Here is a 12,215-nt window from a genome sequence, read left to right as displayed (position 1 = left end):
TAATTTTGTCTTGAAAGTAACATCTAATGTCACTTGCAACAGCTTACAACCTGACAGAACTTTTTATTAGCCTGCAGTATTTTTAAACATGATTACACATGATAAGCAGGACAGCAAGAGAGTCCTTGATAAAGATCCTGGTTTCCAACACCACCTTTGACTTAGTTCTGCAGAACAGTCTAACCTGACCAGCCATGGGGCAAGGAAATTTGAACTTTGGGACCTGCTCCCTTCCCAAGTTCCCCTGCAGGTTAACCTCTTCCTCCCCAGGCAGGCAACCAGCATCACCACACTGCAATTACAGACCTAACTCAATCACCTTCCATCAGTGCAAATAGTAAATCAGGAGAGTTCCTCCTGCAAAGGGGGAGTAAAGGGAAGGCGCACTACAGGGAGAAGACTCCTCTACCCACACATCATGGAACACCCAGGCAGGTCTTCTGCCAAGGAAGGAGAGCTGCTTCCTCTTCCTCCTGGCCCTGACTATTGCTTATTGGATTGTCCATGAGGAACTTGGCTTCTACTCACTGCTCTTACTAACAGGTCCTCCCTCCAGGAAAAGCTGCAGGCAAAGGAGCAGCATCCTACAGGATATCATGATACCTCCTGGGCTACAATCATTAAGACATTCTTCACAAGTTACACCTACAGAAATCCTTGAATAGATCTTTGAACAAGAAATTACTACAGAGCCCGAGAAGATCAATCTTTCATTATTTGTTTTCCCCTCCTTTTCTTTTTTTTAAAGCATGATGAGGCAAAAACACAAGCATGACCCTTGCGAGTGTATACTCAATAAGTGACCTTACCCAATGATCTTTTCAGTCTTCCCTCCCCTATCTCATGTGAATACCAGTATTTCCCACTTAAACAGGCAATATTGGTTAGCTTGTTGCTCTCTCTGCAATAATACTGAAACCATGAGATAAGCTCACTTAATGCAAGTCTTACAGAGGAAAAGATTTTTGAGATAATTTCCTACACTTTCTAAGGAAAAAGTAGCTACACAAAGGAGATGGTTCTAACTCAGTGTCCCAACTGACAGAAGGGCAGATACACTGGTGTTGAAGTCAAGGACAAGGTTGCTTCATTACTTTGGTTGCTTGACTTGCTCCAAACGTAGGGCTAGTGACATGCTTACTCAACACCGATGTGGAATACCACAAGGGGCAGGGCCAAGAGCCTCCACCTCTGAGAAGGGGGAAGACAGTTGTCCTGGAATGAGCCCATTGTTCTTCTCCCCCAGGACAAGTCATTTGTATCAAACAGCATTCATTTTGTCTCCACTCAAAAAACACCTATGTAAATCAGAACCTGGTCACTTGAAGAGATATAGAGGAAAGGAAGGGAGAATTTTATGCGCTCTGTCTTGTGACATGTAGAAAAAATAAGAAAAAAAAATCACAGAAATAATGAAATATATACACCTGATAGGGAGAAATGGAGAAAATAGGCTGTTTCACTAGATAAAAATGTTGAGAATATTCCTTTGCATGTAGCGACACATGACCAAAATGAGGCCAAATATAATATTAAAACATGCTGTTGAACATTGTATTACTACTCAGCAGTTACAATATACAAAGATCAAATAGCAGGACTCATGCTATTGGGAAAACAGTATGACAGCAAGCAATCATTAATATAAATAACAATTATCTTGCAAAGTATGAAGCAGTCACTCTATGCCATTTTCTATTCCTCTGTATAAAGGCAGTTGACCATGGAAGTTCTGGTCAAAATAATTAGACAGTTAAAATTCATACTGGAACACTGTTATACAAGACAGACAAACAGTGCTCATCAGCAACAAATGGTTGTGGGAAAAACACACAGTAATCTGGGAGAGGAAAAATCGTTTAACTTTTACAATAGTTTCCGTATTCCTTAGTATCCAAAGCAGACTACAGCCCAGTTTTAATGAGCTGTTTTCTTTTAAAAAAAAAAAACACTTAGTGATTCATGTGAGCTTGTTTCAATCAGCAAATCACCCAAATCACTGAAAACTGCATATTCATCATTTTTATGGTCTGCATTCACTGTTGAATTCCCTTTTGAAACTGAAAAGCTTGATCTCATCAGTTCTTGATTGGTTTCTAAAGGAAACACACGCGGCAAAATTACTTTCCTTCAGAAAGATGCTAGCATCTTTTTTACTGGTCCTAGCGAAATAAAAGGCTTGTTTGTTTCATCTTCTGGGTAGACTGATCCTTAAAAGAATGACAACATTGTCCCCTATATTGTGCTGAAACTGACAGAAATACGTCTACTTGATTTCTGAACAGAGAAATCAAAACCATTTCTAAAAGGTGGGAGAGAAGGGGACAATCAGCATGCTCAGAGACCAATTCAGAGTATCACCTACAGTGCTTTTAATGCTTCTGCTCTGCAACTTTCTGGAGAAGTAACAAAATTATGCCATTCTTAGGAAGACCTAGACTCTGGAGCTAAAGAACACTCTTCTGAAAGGCAGATGTCCTTGCTTTTGTTTCTCCAACTGCTTGACTAGGTCCTCCACAAGCACTCATGGAACACGTGGGTTTCTTCAGGTACAAGAAATTCCTGTTTTGTTTTTCTACAGAAAATCCTGGAAAAGCAGCTTATATCCTGGAAGTCAGAGACAGATCTGGAACTGCTCAGGCCATTATAACAGGATGGCTCCCATACATCTGTCCAAATCAATCCAAATGGCACTACTGGAACCGACTCTCTAATTCAGCTGTATTTTGTGGCTCTCTCTTTCCACCTGGGCGGATTCTCAACTTGTCAAACCATAGTTAATACTTTTTTCATCTATGCATTTTGAGCCACCACCAGAAAGATCTGTTTTAACTGTTCATGAGAGGTAAAAGACACACAGTTTTCAAAATGAAGCTTTATAACTAAATACCAGTGAAAGTGCAGAAGCCACAATATTTTCACTGAAGACACTATCAGAAAGGATAGATTAACTGCTAGAACTTCTTGATAAAACAGGTACTGGGGCAGTGTTTTGCAGCCTACTCCTTTCTGGACTGTTCTGAAGCCATCTTTCTGGTTTCAGGACCTAAAAAATACAGTTCACATCTAAGGTGTGATCAGTTCTATGTTCTTCTAAACAAGTGCCACATTAAACCCTGTTTTGTTAGGCTGATTCATCATCTTGGGCAAGGTCCAACACAACACACAAGTTACAAGAGAGTGAAAGTAGTTAAAAACTGAGTGCAAAAAGCTTAGTCTTGACCTAACCTTAAACCTACTACTAATTCCAACCCCTGTAACCCCCACCAGGTTTTTACATAAGTCAACAAGGAGTATAAAACGTAACTGAAGTCTCCTGGCGGGACTGATTTACATGTCTACCTTTGTAACAATGCTCTAAGAAAACAATTCAAAACCACTCAGTTATGGGCATCACTTCTGGACAGCAACCCTGTGGAGGCAAAAGTCACTGAAAATATAACACCAACAAAATGACAGGGACAGATTTGTCTCTTCCTTAGCTACCTCCACATACATGTTACGACGTGTGAAGTCATCTGACTCATTTCTGTGAACTTTGCACAAGTATAATCGATTAGGAAAAGTTACAAGAGTAGTTTAAAGTTTAGAGATGAGGCCAGAAGGAAGAATGGATGAATAGGAATATACAGAATAAGACTAAAAAGCACGTTATAACACTAAATGAGATTTCTCCGCAGACATTGTAACACTGACCATCTTTCATCCAGAATTTCTGTACTCTGACTTCCTCTACACAAATATGCGTTACGCAATTTCCATCGCTCGCAATAAACAAAAAAGCTCAGAATTAGCTTTACGTAAGGCATACCGCCCAGTTTATACTGTCTGTCAGTGCATTCTATGCTAACAATGAACATAAGAACAAGTTCTATCTTCACAATTCATTGCTAATAAAGCTTTTCGAAACTAAAGAACAAGAAACATCCACCTTCTGTCCTCTGTGGAAACCTTGTTGTTGATCACTTTTAGCCACTCTTTGTACCTTGCCCTTCCTTAGCCAACCATCAATTCTTTCTTGGATTTTTGACCCTCCTGATAATAAGTGTTACAGGAAGAAAATGCAGCCCCTACAGTAGAAGTAAAAAACAGCCGAAGAGGTATAAGCATCAAACAATTCATTAAATAAATAAACCTTTAGGCATCTATTCACTGCTATAACTCAGCTTTCAGCCATGAAATTAGATCCTAGAGTGAATGTCGCCGCATATTAAGAAAAAATATTCCTTATATAGATTTCCACTTCACAGTCTGTCTAAAGCAATAAAGAATCCTGAGCAGTACAGCTTCAAGCAGAAAAGGGTAGTTCCAGAAGCAAGAATCTTTTCCACATAAAACCAGATAGAAATGCTTATGCTTCCACAGTGTATATACATGATTGAAGGTAAGGCTCCTCTAAAGGCAGAGGCTCTGGAGTATTAGGCCACATGTATTTCTATCCACCCCATAACCAGAACACCTACTCTGCAAGAACGGGGATTGAGGAGTAGAGGGGGATAAGAAAAGGTTAAAGTCAAAGTTCTCTAACTTGGGATAACTTTATATTAATAAACAGCAAAGGCTTTAGGACAAAATCAGCAACGAATCACCTCCCATTCTAGCGGTGTGATTTTACACTGCTTGTAAACAACAACAACAAAAAGGCAGTCCATGTTAAATGACAGATGGCAATTTTTCTCCTTTTAACATCCCCTCCTCCAGCATTCGGTAAAGTTGACTAAGGAACCCTGTAATAGGAAAGGATCTAGAAATATTTTTATGGAACTATGGCAACAACTTTCAACACTGAGCACTAAAATGAAAAATCTGTATTTTAGCATGACTCTGTACAAATGTTAACTCGGGTGAACAACCTCTGATGTGGGTGTAAGCAATTCACCTGCATTTCAGAAACCACTTCCACAGAACTTCAACTACAGTGTGACAGTGACCAAAGAGGCCCAGTTTGGATGGTTTCGCAAAGTCTCTCTGATGACAATTTCAGAGCTAAAACACCACAGGCACATACTGAAAAATACTCAGGTACGTCCCAAGAACAAATATAAGTGAAACTAAACTTCTTTTTACTCCAAAGAGGATTGCTCAGAACGATTGAAAGCAAAATCCAACAATATAAAACAAACATGTTGAAAGCACCACCTACATGGAAAGCAAGAGTCCACTACTCATAACTACTTTGTTAAGACTACCTTTGTATTTTGGCCATGCCACCTTCATTCCCTTCCTTCTTCAAAGCCACAGGCAGACAATCGCTACATTTTACTATCAAACCAAACTCAGTCACCGGGTCTCCGCACAGGGCGACCGTCCTTTACCAGCCTCCAATGAATGGAAGCTTGAGCAGCACAACACAAACGCCAGGGGAAGGATCCGCGGATTACAAGAGATGAGGGACGCTGCTGAGGGCTATGTGCCTCACAGCGCATCCGGGCCGATATAAACCGCTCGGCTTTCCGGGAAGGAGCGACGGCCCGGCTCATAGCGCCCAGGACTCGCCGCACCACGCCGGGACACCGACGGCTCCCCTCGGGGCAGCCCATGCCCAGCAGAATCAGGTCCCGCCGCCAGCCGGCCCGGCCCTGCAGGCCGGCACCCGCGGGGCCTGGCCCGGCCGCCGGCAGCGAGCGGCGCTCCCGCCCGGGCACGTTGCCGGGTGAGACCCGGGCCCCGGCAGAGGCCGGGCGCGGCGCGTAGGCATGGCGGGATCGACGTGTCACCCGGCCGGGCGCGGCCAGGCCCCAGCTCCGTGGCGGGGAAGGCGGCAGCGCCTCAGCCTCGGATCCCGGCCGAGCCGCTGGGCGCGGTACCAGCCGCCCGGCCGCACCGGGCACCTGCGCAGCCGTCGCCGGCAGGCCCGACATCCCCCCGTGATCCACCCCGCGGCCCCACTCACCGCCGCTGCCCGCCGCTCCTGCCGGGCCCGCTTCCGGTTCCCGGCCCCGCCGCTCCCCGGAAGCCGCTCCCCCGCCCGCCGGCTGCCACGTCCGCACTCCCCGCCAACCCCCGGCGGCCGCCGCGCCCCGCCCGGCAGGGCCCGGATGCGGCGCAGGCGCCGTGAGGCGGGAAGGGAGCGCGCCGCGAGCGCTGACGTCACTGCGGGGGCGCACGCTGGACTCTGCCCTGACGGGACACGCGAGCTTGCACCGGAGGGCTCGCGCTCCGCCGCGTGGCTCGGCGGTTGGCCGGGGGCGGCCCGGCCCGGCCCGGCCCGACCCGACCCGACCCGACCCGACCCGACCCGACCCGACCCGACCCGACCCGACGCGCCGGCGGAGCTGGGCCCGGTCCTGAGCCCGGGCCGGCCTGCGGTCAGCGCCGCTCCGCCAGCGCCCGGCGGCTGGGCGCGCAGGCCGGAGCCGCGCTTGCCCGACAGGCGCCGTGCACTTGTGCTGGGTCCAGGCGAGCCCCGAGCCGGGCGGCAGAGCACTCACGGGGCCGTTGTGGGCTCGGGCGGGGCAGAGCCGCGGGGCCATCTTCTCACGGTGCTTGCACCGTCCCAGAGCCAGCGCCTCAGCGCCAGAGCGGCTCAGCGGTGGGCTGAGGGCCGGGCTGTGCTGCGGTACCTGGGCCTGCACTGGCCACGGTGCGCGTGGCTGTGGCAGAGAATCATAGAATGTCCTGAGGAGATGGAAGGGACCCACAGGCATCATGGACTCCAGCTCCTGTCCCTGCACCTGACAACCCCACAGTTCACACCATGTGCCATGTCTTGGCAGCAGCCTGTGAAACCGCAGCACAGGAGGACCCAGGGGCCAGTTTTGCACAGAAATGCAATGGTGGTGCAAGAGTTGTTCACTACCTAGTGCTGGTGTACTCTCATCAGCACCGTGCAATGGTGCTGGATGAGCGGCGTTACAACATTTGCAATGGAGTAGTCAGCCAAGCAATGGTGTCGTAGCAAAACTGCATCCTTTGTTATGGTACAAGGGTATCACAGAGGCTGGTTGAGCTACTTGTCAGTCACTGAGACCTGAGCACACACAGAATAAGGAAGAGAGAAGTTTGTCCTCAGGATCTTAACACGAAATTATGTTTCAAGCTCTGCAACAGAAGAGATAACATAGACTTTATTTCCCCTATAATTCCAAGAGGTCAAGGTGGCTTGGGGTAGCCAGGAGGTCTTGTCTGCCATCATCCTAAAGAGAAGACAATGAAGGACCCAGGTGCAAAGCCATTCTCTTGGCCATTGGGGAGTCTAAGTATGTGGTGCCCCACAGAGAACTGTTTGAATCCCCTCTGTGTAGCTAATCCTGGCTGTTCCACTGTCTAATATTGGAAGTGGCTGTAGGGAGCTGCAAGCTGCAGAGAGAGCACGTTACATCTGTAGTCTGCCTCTTGTTTTCATGGCAGACTGAGAGTGCTATGGTGTAGTAACACTATCTGCATGGAGAAACACAGGTGGAGGCCATACCACTTGGAAGCTGGTTTTATTCACTTTCTCAGGGTCAGGTGCTATCACCTGATCTTGTACAAGTTTGTGCCTGTGTCGTGTCCTTGCCTGAAACTCATACTAATGAATCCTGGGTGCTGGCTGATTCTAAAATTTGCATTTGGAATGGGAAGTGGAAATCAATTTTTTACTGAAATGCTTCCAGAGTGTCAGACAAAGCTCTGGAGAGACAGGAGGTGTGCTATTTTCAGCCATGCTCCTGTGAGAGATCCATGGTGTATGTGGGGGGGCACAGAGGGTGAGATTGACATGACACGTGTGTAGGACAACTCTGGCCCCTTACCAAGAGCAGAATCAAATGTCTAATCATAGGCAGAGCAGCAGCTGAGAGTCCAGAAGAGCAGGGAAGGCTGGGCTTGACAGTCTCAACTCTCCTCTTGTGTTTGTGTGAACCTGAAGGAGAAAGTGAGCAGAGGGCCTTTTTGGGGACTGGAGAATTGTGTGAATTGTGAAGATGGGAGTAGAAGATAGTGCCTGTTAAGAACTGGAGTCTGTTTTGAAGTTGGGAAGACGAAATATTCAAAGCGCAGAAATCATGGGAGCTGAAGAAGAAATGCTCATCACCCTGTCTGGAGGTGCCCCCTGGGGCTTCCGGCTGCAAGGGGGATCAGAGCAGAAAAGACCCCTACAGGTGTCAAAGGTAGGACCTCGAGATGTGAACTGTGAGGGCAGAGTTGTTCCGCTGAACTCAGATATCCCTACTGAGTTGGGCATCTTTCACTACCATTAGGGAATTCAGGAACTCCTTGCTGTGGCAGCAGATTTTAAAAGGAAAACTTGGGTGGAATGGTCAAGCAGGGTGTGGGGTAGGATGCGGGTACTGAAATAGATGCTATTGAGGTGGAGACATATGTCAGGTGAAGACCTGCTTCGGTGCAGGGCTGTACAGCTCAGACACTTAATAATCTCCACAACTCAGTTGTCAGCAGAGGTAACCACAGTGACAGTGCAGGAAAACGGGCTCAAGTATGGAAGCTTCAGTACTTGTCTAAGACATCCAGCTAGAGAAAAAATAATTCAAATGAAAGCAACAAAAGCTGTATTTTTAATTCAGTTCAACTGTCAATAACATTTAATCGTTATATTCCATCTTTCAAAGTAGATGCACATTTCTTAGGATCTCTCCTCTTGGTGGAACTTTCTTACTACTGTCTGAAGTGAATATTTTTTATGTTCTAAGCAGCAAATACTGGTTCCATTTCAAGAATTAAAGAAAAGTAGTTGTTTGGATGGGAGATGAAATAATAAAAAAAGAAGAAACATGAACCTTGAGTTGCACTGCTTTTGAAAACAGCTGTTACTGTTCTCTTTTCATAAAGACTAGTAAGAGCACAAAAATTAGGAAAAAAGTTCCCTGTTTATTAAGCTCATAACAGTTGCATTAGCCTTGATACAATGACATCTCAGGATGTCTCACTGGAAGGCACCCAGCAGCAGGAATGAAAAAATGCTACGCCCAGCTCCTTCTGTTTCCTTAAGTAGACTGTGCCTCTGACAGAGAATTTTAAAATGAAATGTTCTGTGTCATTTGCCTTACCCTAGGTCAAGGAGTGTTTATCTGTAACCTCTGCCAAATGGTTTGGAATCCCATAGCTGGGCCCTGAAGTGAATGTTTCTTACATAGAGCAAGATGATTTTTCTCCAGGAAAACAAATTCTGTGTGTCCTCATAGAGCTTCAGGTGCTGAAGAGAAAGAATCAATGTAATTGAAACAAGTGTCTGGCATCAGTGGTTGTTAGGAAAATAGGATTTTTCAGTGGCCATGTAAACTCTGTAGTGTCTAGGATTATTTTGACTCTTGTTTGTCCCCCCAATAGAAAAGAAACTGGGACTGAAGAAGGGAGCAATACTCAGTGTCCTATAAAGACTGCTCAAGATTGAACAGTGGCAAGAACTAGCCATTACCCAGGCTAAATGCACCTTAAGGAGAATGAAATATTGCTCAAGGATTAGTAGTACTTCCAGAAAGGTATTAACTAGAAGTAGCTCTCACCCAGAACTGAGTGCCATATCTTAAGTCTAGCAATCCAAATATGTATATTTTACAATACTTGAATATTGCATAAAAATAATTATGGAAAATATAATTGGTACAAGTCCATTTGAGGCTCAAAGTATAAATAATTCTTCAAGCAGGACTTTTATTTTATAATTATGATTTTTGGCTATTATTGTCCAGAATTTAATGGCATCCAGGTGACCATACGTACTCACTGTTTTAAAGGCAACACCCTTGAAACAGTCTGCAAAGAAAGGATTTATGGATCCATACCGGAAAGCCAGTAAGATCATATCTGAATATAAACTGCTTAGAAGAGAATAAACCTCCAGGAGTCATAGAGTAACCTAACTGTCCTCCTCTTACCATGCAGAGTGTAGAAGTTTGAATCTCAGTTTTCAGCTCCTTGAGTTGAAAGATCAACTTCCTTCTTTTGCAGTTAGGATTCTGCTATTGACACCAGCAGGATGAACTCTGGGCCAAAATGCTGCCTGCAAAGCATCTTCCAAAATTCTAACATCATTAGAACTTTCCATTTGGATATTTTAGGAGCCAAAGATGGGAATGGTCCCATCACTAAAGAAGCCTGACCAGGGACTGTGGCCTTATGATAGAGCATTCAGGAACAGGGCAGTATGGTACGTTTCTCTATTGTTTTGTTAGAGCTGAGAATCATGTGGATGAGCAGTTTGCTCTGTTTGGCCTCCATCCAGGGTATCAGTGCCACAGGGCAGCACGGGGCAGTGTGGTGAGAGGGAGGTGTCACTGAGATTGAGCCTGCCTAGCAAAGGTAAGGTCAAATAACAACACCATGTTCATTAGTATGGTGAAGAATGTGTTGTGTGTATATGGAAAGACTGATTAGATAAATGAGAGGGTCTATTAGTAAGCTGATTGCTGTCAAAGGCAGAACTTTTGGGGAGAAAGAGATGTGTTCATATGAGACCATGAAAACTTTGGCTTAGCAGAAAAGAAATACAAGTGCTTTGGTTCTTACAGCAAAACCTATTTGGACAGAATGGGGAAGGACAGAATAGGAACATGGATGAATCTGGAGAAAATATGACAGGAGATACAGGCATGAATATCCAATAGGTGCCAGGAGATACTTGAGTGGATACAGTTGGTGTTTCAGGGGATTCCAGTGCTGTTATTTTAGGCAATTTCAACTTCTAGACTAGAAAAGTAATAGTAGGAACACTAAGGAAAGATGCTTACCCTTGGATGCAGAGTCAAATTGTTTCTATATACATCTTTCTGGATGAAAAAGAGTGTGAAACAGCTAATTTGGGCCTAGGAAGAGGAAATGGATGAAGCATAAGAAGTTATATATAAATGATATACATTGCAATTATGTAAAGATGCTGGAATAGCTAGACCAGACTAGGTTAATGGTCACTCAGTCTCCTGCTTCCAACTTCCTTTGTGTTTCCTGCAAGTGGTGCTGAGGAAGTTGTAAACTTCACCAGTGCATGTCATTTTCTAGTAGTGCGATGTGGAGGGAAATTATTTCGCTCCACTTGATTATCAGCATGCCCTGTGAAGTATAAAATAATTGACAGTCCTGGTGTTTAACTCTGCACATAAACAGATAATTATTTGTGAACAGCTAGTGCTTTACTTGTCTGATTGAATCTTATATGGTTTCCTAGTGAAGATTTGATAACATCAAGCAGCCAGGCATTCCAAAGACTACACGTTGCACAAAGTGGGATTTCCTGTTTGGGTCACTCTTGTTGTATTGCAAAGTCCTGCATAATTAATCATCTTACATGATCAATTTACACAGTCACAGGTCTTTCTAAAGTTTACATCATCACAATTTTTTAATTGTTTCTCTATATGCAGATTATGATAAAATCAATCACTAGTTGCTGCTCTTGGTAAATTTTTTCCCCTGAAAATTCTTCAGGTCTGTTGTATGCTTTCCTTTTCTTTTTTTTTTTTCAGACAAGATGGTATTTAATGACATTAGAATGTTTCCAGCATTATTCTCTATCCTCTTCAGCTGCATTGGGGGGCCTCTACTTGATTGTTCTGTCATAAGCTGTTCACAATGATGGGTTCAATTATTGTGTTGGGTTTTTTTCCAAGTTGCAGCTAACTCATAATATACAGTGAGTATATGCATTTTAAACTGCCCTTTCTAGTGCAAAGTATTCAGCTGGCTGCAGCTAAATCAAGTAAATGAACATGTTGGAACTGGGGTGAACCCATTTTTCTACAGACTGAAAGGATGCATAACTGTAGTTTAAACCATTTGACCAAGCAAGGGATCAATTCTAAACCTCAGTCCAGCCAAAACAAAGGAGTAGAAAAACAGCTGGATCTTCGCATGTTGGATCCAGCTGCCACCGACCTTCTGTGCCATGTGACTCCCTGTGAGTTATGGGTTCAGACACATGCTAGAGGAAGATGCTGGAATTACATACCTTGTGAACAGGCTCTTGGGCCATACATAACTAACCTTGCGTTCAAATAACCTTACAGAGCCAAACCAGCTCTACCTGCCTCAGGGTCAGGGAAAAACACATTGTTTCCTCCAGCAGTGCCCAGTGGTTATTGAGGAAAAAGCTCAAATAAGATAAGCAAGACTGAAATGCTAGTGTTAATGCCGACTGACTATATGGTTCCAGATCTGTAACTGCAGATGTCTATTCCTTTCATTTTAAACTTGCATGCAAGAGCACATACTAACTATTTTGTTCCACCCAAACAATTATTTGCAGTGTCTGGGTGCTAAAAATGTTTGATGTGTGTATGAAG

General features: G+C 44.7%; 2 protein-coding genes across 6 annotated transcripts in view; one reads left to right on the top strand and one right to left on the bottom strand.

The window, feature by feature from the left end:
- Positions 1-12,215, bottom strand: part of SEC24C (SEC24 homolog C, COPII coat complex component) — a 110,894-nt gene that overhangs the window by 32,254 nt on the left and 66,425 nt on the right. For 4 of the 5 annotated variants that reach the window (XM_065068476.1, XM_065068477.1, XM_065068478.1 and 1 more), the window contains exon 1: positions 5,894-6,025. The exons of the other annotated variant lie outside the window; for it this stretch is intronic. The gene's annotated coding sequence lies outside the window, so the exon portion shown is untranslated. Of the gene's footprint in view, positions 1-5,893; positions 6,026-12,215 lie in introns of those variants that run through there. 5 annotated transcript variants of the gene reach the window in all.
- Positions 7,762-12,215, top strand: part of SYNPO2L (synaptopodin 2 like) — a 35,528-nt gene continuing 31,074 nt past the window's right edge. The window contains exon 1 of the mRNA XM_005500062.3: positions 7,762-8,090. Within this exon, the coding sequence (XP_005500119.2) occupies positions 7,986-8,090 (105 nt within the window). The 5' untranslated portion in view covers positions 7,762-7,985. The remainder of the gene's footprint in view (positions 8,091-12,215) is intronic.

This window comes from Columba livia, chromosome 6 (assembly GCF_036013475.1).
Source record: "Columba livia isolate bColLiv1 breed racing homer chromosome 6, bColLiv1.pat.W.v2, whole genome shotgun sequence".
In the NCBI taxonomy this organism is placed as follows: Eukaryota; Metazoa; Chordata; class Aves; order Columbiformes; family Columbidae; genus Columba; species Columba livia.
This window is presented reverse-complemented; position numbering and strand designations above follow the sequence as displayed.